Genomic DNA, 12343 nt, shown 5'->3' on the forward strand with positions numbered 1-12343 from the left:
TCGGTCCCAGAAACAACTAGGAAGCAAAAACGAGGTGGGAAGGGCACAGTCCGCCACGTAGAGCTTGACAGAAATATTTACCGGTGTTTTTCAGAAGATAAAATTATATATACACTATACAATTTTATACTGCAACTAATTTCTTACATACATACATACACATATCCTTAATGCCAGTTGTATGCCATCAAATTTTCTTTCAATTCACTACTTCAAAACTAAAGTTGTCAAATCTTGTCAAAGACTGTTTAATATTGCTGAAGGTTTTACAAAATTTGAAAAGATTTGGGAAGATTTGATAGCATTTTGTTTTAACATGGAGCAAAGGCAAACGGTACTTGTAGTTCTTGGACTAGTAGTGAAATGCGCATTAAACTCTCATTTTTATGGGGACGATATTAATGTGTGTACCTTAAACATAATATTTTTGCAATGTATACTGTCATAACACCGTTTGCAGAGATTATGTTATATTCTGTAGCATTTACTAACATTGTACAAATGTGATAGCTGTAGAACGGATATTCAAATTTTATTACATGAAAACATATTAGGAATTCCATAATAATAATAATAATAATAATAATAATAATAATAATAATAATAATAATAATAATAATAATAATAATAATAGTACCGGGAGGTACACCTCAACGCCGCGCATTCAAAACTAGTGCCTAAATGAACTCCTCTATTGGTGAAACAGTGAAACCTGAACTACACCAACTTGGAAATTTACTCAGAAGATGTCACCACAGAAATAAGATGTAATTTTTTTTCTGTGAAGTTTCCTGAACTGACTGTATTTGTACTAGTTTTGTTTGCTATCCCTCAAGAAGTTTGGACATTCATCCACAGGTGACACTATTAAAAACTATGATCATGCACACTGGCGCGAGGTATAAGAAGTTATAAATCAAAGAAGTTTTGTATTCATAAGTTTTTTTACTGATTGATGTTCATTTACTTTGGGGTAGGCAATATTTCCTTTTTATTTCCGCCAGTTTTGAATCTAGCCAATCCCAAATTTCTGTAATTAATTTTCCACTTATCAGCGGCCTCTTCTTCGACTCCGAGTGTAACGTTGATAGTGACCAATAAAAATGAGAGGGTATGGCTGGTTTCGTCTTGAATGCTCTCGTACCTTCCCTGATGGTTTATAAACTGCGGCTTTTCACGTCTCTTAGCCACTTGATCGTCATCTAATTGAGTGTGTGTGTCAAAGCAGGAGGCGGGCGGCCTCTTTCATCGATCAGCAGTACATCAAAAAGGTAATGGCCACATAACATCTTTCTTTCTTGCTAACTCCGCAGTTTAACACGAGGGAAAGGTCCGAATCATTAACTATGTAACCTACTTTTCCTAAAAATGTAACTTTCTGTCGGCTAATGTAAACACTTCATAAAATCTTTAACTGTAAATCGGGGATAGAGAGTGATGTACCCTCTCGAGCTCCCCTTCATCTTGGTTTGAGGTGACGGCGTTTCATAACTGTTTTCCATTCTGTAATTGGTTAATGTAATTCCTATACGAGTCACCTCAGTAGTTTGGGAATAGCTCCTGTTTCGTCGGCCTAGTGCCCTTCACGTTTCAAGTGTTCATATCTAGGAGTGCAATCGCCTCCATTCATTTTGTGCTCGGGCCAGTTATTTAACCGTTATTCTTTTTCCATGAAGGCCCAGTAGGCTGGGTATTAAATACCCCTGTATAATCATTTTCCAATTGTAAGTGTTGCCTTGAAAGGCCAGAAATTGTAAGTTGATGTTGCCTTGAGTAGGGTTGGAAAACTGAGAGCCTGTTAGCTCTTTTTCAAGGTTTTTTGTAAGATCAATGAATGCCTCTTGAAGGCTAGATGTTGTAATATTGGGAGCAAGTGCTCTTTGAATTGGGGGATTTCTGCCCTTGTACAAATTTGTACTCTTTTTTAAATTTGAGCTAGTAGCTCAGGAAATTGTAAAACTAGGGTCTTAAAGCCCAAGGTGTTAAGGTCCCGAATCTTGGACTTTTTCCCAATCTTGTTCAATGGTTGCTACTTGTACCTGCAATATTGTCATAAAAATCTTGTCGTGTGTAAAGTTCTGAAAACATAACGTCCAGTTTAAGTTTTAAGTTCAATTCTTGACATTGTAGTTAGACCAATTCACCCCAACAGCTTCTTCCACCTCTGCGTTCCACAAAAAAACCGGAACAACAACAACAACAACAACAACAATAATAATAATAATAATAATAATAATAATATCCTCCACCACAATAAAACGCAGTTACCTACCCATGGTAGATACCGCCCACCCTCATCGGAGGGTCTGCCTTACGAGGACTGCACTCGGCTAGAAATACCCACAGGAAATTTTTATAATAATAATAATAATAATAATAATAATAATAATAATAATAATAATAATAATAATAATAATATGCGAAGATCGTAAAAATCTGTCATTGGTGACAGTGTTTACTTATAGATTACCGTAGGGGTAGCTCCATGGCTAAATGGTTAGCGTGCTGGACTTTAGTCACTGGGGTCCCGGGTTCGATTCCCGGCAGGTTCGGGAATTTTAACCATCATTGGTTAATTTCGGTGGCACGGGGGCTGGGTGTATTTGTCGTCTTCATCATCATTTAATCCTCATCACGACGTGCAGGTCGCCTACGGTTGTCAAATCAAAAGACCTGCATCTGGCGAGCCGAACTTGTCCTCGGACACTCCCGGCTCTAGAAGCCATACGCCATTTCATTTTCACCCTAGAGGTAAAACCATAAAATCTGTCCACTTCCTTGAGATATTTCTCTTGTAATCTCTTCGTACGCTGCCGTTTTATTCATTTTATTCTACGAAGTACACTGAATGTAGACAGGGATGTGCCTCATACTTAGCAATTAACACACACTCAACATCCCTTGGTCATGAAGACGAAGCCATTTTGGTTATTTCGATTCCCGTCCCGGCAATCCTAGCTTGCCTAGCAGCATTTCGCGCACCGTTAATGATCAAATTCCATTGGTCAATACTGTCAAATACTTAGCAGTTCTTTGATCCAATAGAACATGTTCTAATTCACTTTCAAGACTTCTGAAGTCCTCTCAAGACTTGTCAAGTATTGCAAGCGATTAGACAAATAAGCTTGTGAAGTACTGAAATTTATTGTCAACTCTTGAATTAGACAAAAATGTTAGCGTATACAACAGACTTAAGTAAAAATGTATTATTATTAATTATATACAGTCGTATCAGCGCACACTTTTTTAAACATAACCGATTTTCGGACACTAAGGTCCACCATCAGTGTTAAAATTTAAATTTAATTCACATGAGTGTTTCGTCAAAATGAGTTTAAAATGTAGCCCTGTTGACATCAACTGTAAAATAAGAAAAAAGAAAAAAAAACAAGTGTAAATGTGTGAAAATAATACATATAAACTTATAATGTTGTTGTAAAAGGTATGGACATACCATAGGAAGGGCTGGCTTTTCCTCGTGCTCAGGCTGTATATAATTATTAATAATAATAATAATAATAATAATAATAATAATAATAATAATAATAATAATAATAACAATAATAATAACTACATCAGCACTGTTAATAAGAAATGGCTTTGATATTTTATAATTATTAAGTAAAAATACTCAATTTTAAAATACATGCTGAAAAACACTTCCTTTTCCTGAAGAAATTCAGGGCTGCAAGCCTGCTAATGAACCACCGTTCAATTGTATAGTATTTTTCTCTCCACATCTGTAAAAAATATTATAAACTGATACTTACGACAATATAAATGCTGTGGTCTTTTGCAGAATGCGAGAGCTGAAAAATGAGAACACTGAACTGCCTCCTGACTTCATCAATTACCTCTTTCGCTGGGCTCTTGAGTGTAAGTTCATTTAATACAATACAGTCGTAACAGCATGTTGGCACGTTGGAAATTTATATGATAGTTATCTTGGTTATTTATTGGGATTGTTCAACAAAAATATAGACAGGTGTCATCATCATCATCATCATCATCATCTGTTTACCCTCCAGGTTCGACTTTTCCCTCGGACTCAGCGAGGGATCCCACCTCTACCGCCTCAAGGGCAGTGTCCCGGAGCTTCAGACTCTTGGTTAGGAGATACAACTGGGGAGTATGACCAGTACCTCACCCAGGCGGCCTCACCTGCTATGGTGAACAGGGGCCTTGTAGGGGGATGGGAAGATTGAAAGAGATAGGCAAGGATGAGGGAAGGAAGCGGCCGTGGCCTTAAGTTAGGTAGCATCCCGGCATTCGCCTGGAGGTGAAGTGGGAAACCACGGAAAACCACTTCGAGGATGGCTGAGGTGGGAATCGAACCCACCTCTACTCAGTTGACCTCTCGAGGCTGAGTGGACCCCGTTCCATCCCTCGTACCACTTTTCAAATTTCGTGGCAGAGCCTGGATTCGAACCCGGACCTCCGGGGGTGGCAGCTAATCACGCTAACCACTACACCACAGAGGTGGCTAGACAGGTGTCTCGAACATTAAACTGTGTACATTGGTCCGCCTAAACAATATCATAACAACAGCGTAGTGAATCATTGTCAGGAGGTAATCACCCTCACTGATCAGGCATCTGTCCAACGCCGAACATCAACCTGTGGGTGGCGGTGGTAGAATAACATCCACGGTATCCCTTGTCTGTCGTAAAGCAACTAAAAGGGGCGGCGTATGACACCCACACCGGGACTATGGGACTACTTGATTGGGATAACTATGCATAAGGGATTGGAATAATGTATCAAGAAAATTGGTCAATACATTTCAAAGTTCTTTGAAAAAAGAAAAGGCTTGGTGAACAAATAATAGGGAATATGCCACCTAGGCGATATCCCTGAATGCAGATCATTGACTGATTCATTGATTGACTGAATCATGAATGAATGAATGAATTGATTGATTGATTGATTGATTGATTGATTGATTGATTGATTGATTGATTGATTGATTGATTGATTGATTGATTGATTGATTGATTGATTGATTGATTGATTGATTGATTGATTGATTGATTGATTGATTGATTGATTGATTGATTGATTGATTGATTGATTGATTGATTGATTACAGCGGCTTTTAACTTAGGAGGTGGGTTGACGACCACCGTGCTGGCATTCCTCTACTTACTTGTCTCATAATCCTCACTTCCATCTCTAGGTCAAGTATTGTTCCTTTCCGACTTTGGCGGTACTATGTTTGCGAGGCCTAAAGAGTCTTTCATTTTCACGCCCTTCGTGGTTCTTGTCTTTCTTTGGCCAATACCTTCAGTTTTCGAAGTTACGGGCAATTTCCATTTTTCCCTCTAATTGTTTTTAATAGAGTGCCCAGTTCCTCTTAAAACATTAATCACCACCTCCATCAATAGTGAATTCACATCTCTATTACCCCCTGACAGGGGAACGCTGGATTCTTGTTGAAAATCTTCCGCAGCATCAGAAGGCCCTTGATCGTTTCGAAAACACATATCCTTTAGGCCCTTCATCAACAGACTAAAGGCGGAAAATTCTCAAGAGGAGAGGTTTTGGAATTCAGGTGGCTTATTTATTTATTTATTTATTTATTTATTCATTTATTTATTTATTTATTTATTTATTTATTTATTTATTTTTGTCCAGAATATCTATTTTACATACTTAAATACAGATATCTATGTTAATATACAAACTGCATTACTATTTGGAATGTGAGGACCAAAATTCAGCAGTCTTGATGGCATTATCATTGGTAGACATTAGATAGTTCATGTTGCCACTTTCAGGCAGGTTATTGCAGATTAAACGATGTTGTGGGTACTGTAAATCACCACAATCGCAACGCTAGTCTTCAGTGATGTGCCCCATTTCTTCGGATTCACCTTGCATCGGGACACTCCAGTTCTCAGCCTATTTAACGTCTTCCATGTATCATACGGCAAATGATAGCCCTCCGCAGGTATCTCATTAACATTCTCCCATGCTCTTCAGATACCGAATCTCGCTACAGTTGGAGTCGACGTTTACTTCTTTCTTTCTTCTTTTCACAAGTTGTTTTACGTCACACCGACACGGATAGGTCTTATGGCGACGACGGGACAGGAAAGGGCTAGGAGTGGGAAGGAAGCGGCCATGGCCTTAATCAAGGTACAGCCCCAGCATTTGCCTGGTGTGAAAATTGAAAACCGCAGAATACCATCTTCAAGGCTGCTGACAGTTGGGTTCGAACCCATTATCTTCCGAATACTGGATACTGGTCACACTTAAGCGACTGCAGCTATCGAGCTTGGTCGACGTTTGCCAGGTGATAATGTAATTGCCACCATTGAATGCAAGAAGCACTTTATTGATGTTACTAGGGCAGATCAAAAAATAAGTTGCACTTTCCAGTTATGGCCATTTATTACACGACCTATACAACAGCAACACGAATATAACGACATACACTGTGACGTCACTTTTCCACATAGTTTCCAAGAGGCTCCAAACATTTCTGCGAACGCACAACCAACTTGTCGATGCCGGATTCATAGAAATTTCCTCCAGCGTTCAGCAACCACTCGGAGACAGCGGCCTTCACCTCTTCATCGGTCTGGAAACGTCGACCACCGAGTTCCGTTTTGAGCTTACCGAACAGATGAAAGTCACATGGCACTAGGTCGGGACTGTAGGGTGGATGTTGCCAGACCTCCCACTTGAAACGCTGCAGCAGTTCTCTCATTTGGCGGGCCATGTTAGGTGTTGCGTTTTCGTGTAACAAAATCACACCGGTGCTCAATTTCACCCGGCGCTTCTCTTTAATCGGTTTACGCAACCGGTGCAACGTTTGACAATACGACGCTGCGTTGATCGTCGTTCCTTTCGGCATGAATTCCACGTGCAGCAAACCCTCCATGTCACAGAACACTGTCGCCATAACCTTACCGTTGTGATGATGAGGGGTGCACCCATTCCATATAAGTTCTCTTCGTTTCGGGGGTGAAGTGGTGGACCCACATTTCGTCGCATGTGATGATTCGCGGCAGAAATCCGTTGCCGTCTGCGGCATAGCGTTGCAAAAATGCCAAGGAGGATTGGAAACGTTGTCCCTTGTGCTCATCGGTGAGAAGACGTGGGAACCATCTTTGACATAGCTTAGGATATCCATGGTCCTCGTGAACAATGGCGAACACACTGCCATACGACATGTTCAGCTGCGTCGCGATTTCTCTCAGTTTAATGTTCCGGTTCTGTTTAATGATCTCATTCACGCTGTTGACCTTTGCACGGGTCCTGGACGTTGCGGGCCTGCTTTCGCGATGGTTGTCCACGATATCCTCGCGTCCGGCTTCGAATTGCTGACACCACTACACGATACCTTGCAGGGAAATGCCCCGCCCCCCTTACACAGCACTAATTTCACGATGAATGTCCGTAAAATTCTTCCTTTTGGCCCATAGGAATCGGATTGTCGCACACACCTCATATTTGGAGTGAACGTCCAGTTGACGCGCCATTGCATTTGGCCGCTATTCGCACAATACCAGACGAGATACCTCAGCGATCTGCCTAACAGACCACCTACGTAGCCTTGGAAGCTCTTGTTTGGGTCTGTGCAGGGGATGTGTTGGATCAGATTTCGGCTTCTACTTCTTCTTCTCAATTTCCGCAGCTATACTTCTCTGAATATCTGGTGGCTCTATTGCCTTGATTTGATATATTTTACGAACAGCAGTTGGCCTCAGACATTCTGTCACAATGGGTCCAGTACCATTCAGAGTTACATCAATCTGTCTAACATGTGCAGAGTTCCGCCAGACTGGTGCCGCACATTCTGCTGATGAGAAGCACAATGCCATGGCAGATGTACGGTGGGTGATCGGTAAGATCCCAGCTAAAGCAGCGTCGATAGTACATAGTTGCGTTATCAGCAAATTGACCAATGTTATCGTGGAATGGTGGTGGTGGTGGTGGTGGAGATGATTATTGCTTTAAGAGGAAATTGAACTAGGCGACCATCCTCTATTAACAGTAATTAGTGGGGAAAAAAGTGGTCCGGCACTTCGAAAAATGAAGGTATCGGCCAAAGAAAGGCAAGAGCCACGAGGGGTGTGAAAACGAAAGATTCCATAGGCCTCAAATGTTCTAATATTGTCGGGGTCGGAAAAGGACGAGAATTGACCACGGGAGGTCAGATAGTGTTATTGTGGAGCTCAAGCAGACATTGGGAAAATTTGTTTTTCTTATTATTGTTGTTATTCCTTTTAATACACGTATCAGGATGAGGGTGCGAACTGTGTCCCACATGTGGATTTCGCCCTGTTTTACGACCATATGCCCTTTCTGACGCCAACTCTTTGTAGAGATATAATCATTTGTATTGCGTGTTTTTGTGGTGGTTGGTAGTGTGGTGTGTTCTATGAATATGAAGAAGGAAGATTTTGGGACAAATACAAACACCCAGTCCCGAAGAGGGAAGAATTAATAAGACCCAATTAAAATCCCAGACCCGGCCGGGAACTAGAATTTGGGACCCTCTGAACCAAAGTCCTGAACGCTGACTATTCAATCAAGGTTACAGACATTTTCAGACTGTTTATCCATTAAAAATACATTTTTGCCACGCGAAGTAAATCATGCCACGTTGTATCCTTTTAGACGTACTCATAAAACACGAAACACACCACAGATTGCCCGACTCTTTGGCTGAATGGTCAGCGTACTGGCCTTCGGTTCAGAGGGTCCCGGGTTCAATTCCCGGCCGGGTCGGGGATTTTAACCTTCATTTGTTAATTCCAGTGGCCCGGGGACTGGGTGTTTATGCTGTCCCCAACATCCCTGCAACTCACACACCACACATAACACTATCCCCCACCACAATAACACGCAGTTATCTACACATGGCAGATGACGCCCACACTCGTCGGAGGGTCTGCCTTACAAGGGCTGCACTCGGCTAGAAATAGCCACACGAAATTATTATTATACCACAGACGTATCCACTACTCAGCGGACGCGTGTCTCATTGTCTGAGACTGACCATTTTCTGAGTTGTTACAGCAAATACCAGACCATGCAATACAGCCAGCTCTGTCTGTATCAATTGACAACCCCTTTTAATACCTACTTTCATACATGAAGTTATTTTGTTTGTATTGATACTTTCTATATTCTGTAGTACGTGTCAATTTATTATTATTGTTGTTGTTATTATTATTATTATTATTATTATTATTATTATTATTATTATTATTATTATTATTAATATTGCTATATTGCTCTCACTGTTACCGATATGAATTTCTCTGAAACACAGCTATTTCCCTGGTCGCACTGGACACTCGACTAGGCTGTCTAGAACGACAATTCAGTCCTGATTCTGAAGCTCAAAAGATGATCAACGCAACTCATGTGGTGTCTGATGCTCTACTTGAGCTTGATTTGAAACCTGGACTGCGTCACTTTACGAAGAAGAAGGAATGGAAGGAGATGGTGGATGCTCTGGACTGCATCAATGAGTAAGTATATTGTGAAACATATTTAATTGCATAGTTGTTAGATCACCCTTGACCGGGAGAGTTGGCCGTGCGGTTAGGGGCGCACAGCTGTTAGCTTGCATCCGGGAGATAGTGGATTCGAGCCACACTGTCGGCATCCCTAAAGATGTTTTTACCGTGATTTCCCATTTTCACACCAGGCAAATGATGGGGCTGTACCTTACTTAAGGCCTGAGCCCATTCCTTCCCACTCCTAGGCCTTTCCTATCTCATCGTCGCCATAAGAACAATCTGTATCGGTGCGACGTAAAGAAAGTTGTTAAAAAAAAAAGATCACTCTTGTTAATGCATTCACTAATAGAAGTCTCATGAGCCTGTGGTTCACTCAAATTACACCAGATGAATTCCTGGGGATAAAGCTTTCCGGGCTTAGAGATGAACAGTCTGTCCCACTTAGAAGTGAACTGCGTGTATTTGAAAAGACAGTAGTATCTGTAAATGTATCTGTATTATCCACAGTAAATTTATATTGGCTAATAACAATTACATAAATAAACCAAACCAGCTTTCGTGAAAAGCTGCTTGCGCTGCAATTTGGATACAGCATGCAATAAACTATCGTATGCGGCAGGCGAATGGCTTTGAAAGGTTATTTAATTACATTGGTACATTATGTGGGGGCTGCCTGCCCGAGACGGTACGGTCGTGCTCGGTTCAAGCGCACGGACATGTGTTCGATTCCCCGTCACGAAGCCGACGTGATTTTTATTTCCGCAGGCGCACATGGCCCTGAGGTTCACTCACCCTACACCAAAAATGAGTGGAAGATTAATTCCTGTGGGCATAGTCGACGGGGCCTAGAGCTGACCACTCTAGCCCATCAAATACCGAGGTTACGAATAGTGGAATCCTTTACCTTCCAAGGGCCTTCGTGGTCTGTACGGAGATGACTTTGCTTTGTGCATTATGTGTTCAAAATATGTACAATAACATGTCACACTTTCCGCATAGTTTTGAAAATTTTGAATATGTTGATCGACAAAGATTTATGTAAGGTCACAAAAATGACGTTATCTTCTCATGTTATACATAAATGTTGACCGTCTTGTCCCATACGTAAGTATGTGGGGCCGTGAGATCCGAGAAGCAAGAAGTGTACGAAAATGGAGCTCTACGGGATATTAGGCTCTCTCGAAAGGATCGTTAAAAAAGGATAAGTAACGCTGCGAGCGCGACGGCTGTAGCTCCATCTTACCGCGCCCTTTCGTCTGGCTCCGTGGCTAAAAAGTTAGCTTGCCGACCTTTGGTTACAGGGGTCCCGGGTTTGATTCCCGGCAGGGTCGGGAATTTTAACCATAATTGGCTGATTCCGTTGGCACGGGGACTGGGTGTATGTGTCGTCTTCATCATCATTCCATCCTCATCATGGCACGTAGGTCGCCTGCGGTCGTCCTGCACCTGGCAAGCCGAACTTGGCCTTGGACTCTCCAGGCACTGAAAGCCATACGCCATTTTATTCATTACTGCACCCTTTGCTATTACAAGGGTAAGTTTCAAGCGCAGTAAGAACGGTAACACTTTCACACGAATGATGTCCCTGTAGACTACATGATACATATTTGGGATTCTCTGCGGCACTCTCAACAAAATAAGGGCCCAAAATTCTACGACCGGACACGGCGCACCAAATCATCACCTCACAACGTTTAGTGGTTTTTGTATAACGACGTCAGATCGTTCAATCACAAAAAGAATGAGTTGTTCGATTGCTGATGAAGCCGTAAAGGTGAATATAACTTTCGTCTGAAAGTCATATGTCACAGAATAAACCTGGATCCTCGTAAGTCATGGACAGTACTCGGCTCCAACATTGTAATCGGGCTCGCCGATTCCTTTCTGTTAGACTCTGCACAACTTGAATGCCTTAGGGTACGTCCATAGTGCACCGCTTCCCGCTTCCTGCTTTATCGCGGCGGGCGAGCGGGAAAGAAAAGATAGTGAAAACTGATTGGGGCGGCCATAGTGCACCCGCCTACCTGCGTTAACCAGCTCAAACCGCTTCTACCAGCTTTAACAGGAAATAATTTTTATTTCTTTTCCCCGCTTGAACCGCTTTACCGCCCAACACGCACGGTCAGTCTGCGGTTTATCTTCCGGCTGCGCACGTTGTTCTCACTGTTGCTTTTATAAAATAGAAGCGGATAAAGATATTTTAATCTCCAAAGTATTTATGTAAAGTGTAATTTGGGACATAAGGTTGCAAGCCCATGCCAACGTTGTTGACAAAGCATGGAAGGAAAGAGCTTCTGAAATGGGTGTTGAAGACGGCACGTGAGAAATAGACAGTACTTTTATTTTTATTATTATTATTATTATTATTATTATTATTATTATTATTATTTCATTTGTATACTTTGCCATTTATATTGGTAAGCTGGAAGATATCCACATATGTAGGTATGAGTAATCTGTTTTGCACGAGTGGGAAAACATTGCTGTAATAACTCTGGTAATTTGAATGAGTCATATGGCTACCCCAGTGTCTGTGGTGATGTACTTGTGTCAGGAAATTCCATTAGTCATGTATATATCCCAGCCTGATGAGATGAGCTTGTTGTTGTACCAGGGAAATTTGATGATTCATGTAAAACTCCCGAGTGTTTGTTTATAACTTGGGAGAAAGAAGAGGTTCACTCATGATTGGCTGGCAAGCACCAATCCAGACGTATCATCTGAGAGGAGGGGGATGTTGATGTCTATAAAGGTTGATCATACGGCGGCAACCAGAGACATTGTAAGGAACATTGTAAGGGTGATTGTAGAGGTGATTGTAAAGGAACGAGAAGGAAGATAACTACAACTACAACTGACGCACT

General features: G+C 41.6%; 1 protein-coding gene across 1 annotated transcript in view; it reads left to right on the forward strand.

The window, feature by feature from the left end:
• Window positions 1-12343, forward strand: part of LOC137500423 (probable cytochrome P450 49a1) — an 89482-nt gene that overhangs the window by 40024 nt on the left and 37115 nt on the right. Inside the window, exons 6-7 of the mRNA XM_068227308.1 lie at window positions 3800-3876; window positions 9287-9488. Of these exons, the coding sequence (XP_068083409.1) occupies window positions 3800-3876; window positions 9287-9488 (279 nt within the window). The remainder of the gene's footprint in view (window positions 1-3799; window positions 3877-9286; window positions 9489-12343) is intronic.

Source organism: Anabrus simplex, chromosome 4 (assembly GCF_040414725.1).
Source record: "Anabrus simplex isolate iqAnaSimp1 chromosome 4, ASM4041472v1, whole genome shotgun sequence".
Taxonomy (NCBI): domain Eukaryota; kingdom Metazoa; phylum Arthropoda; class Insecta; order Orthoptera; family Tettigoniidae; genus Anabrus; species Anabrus simplex.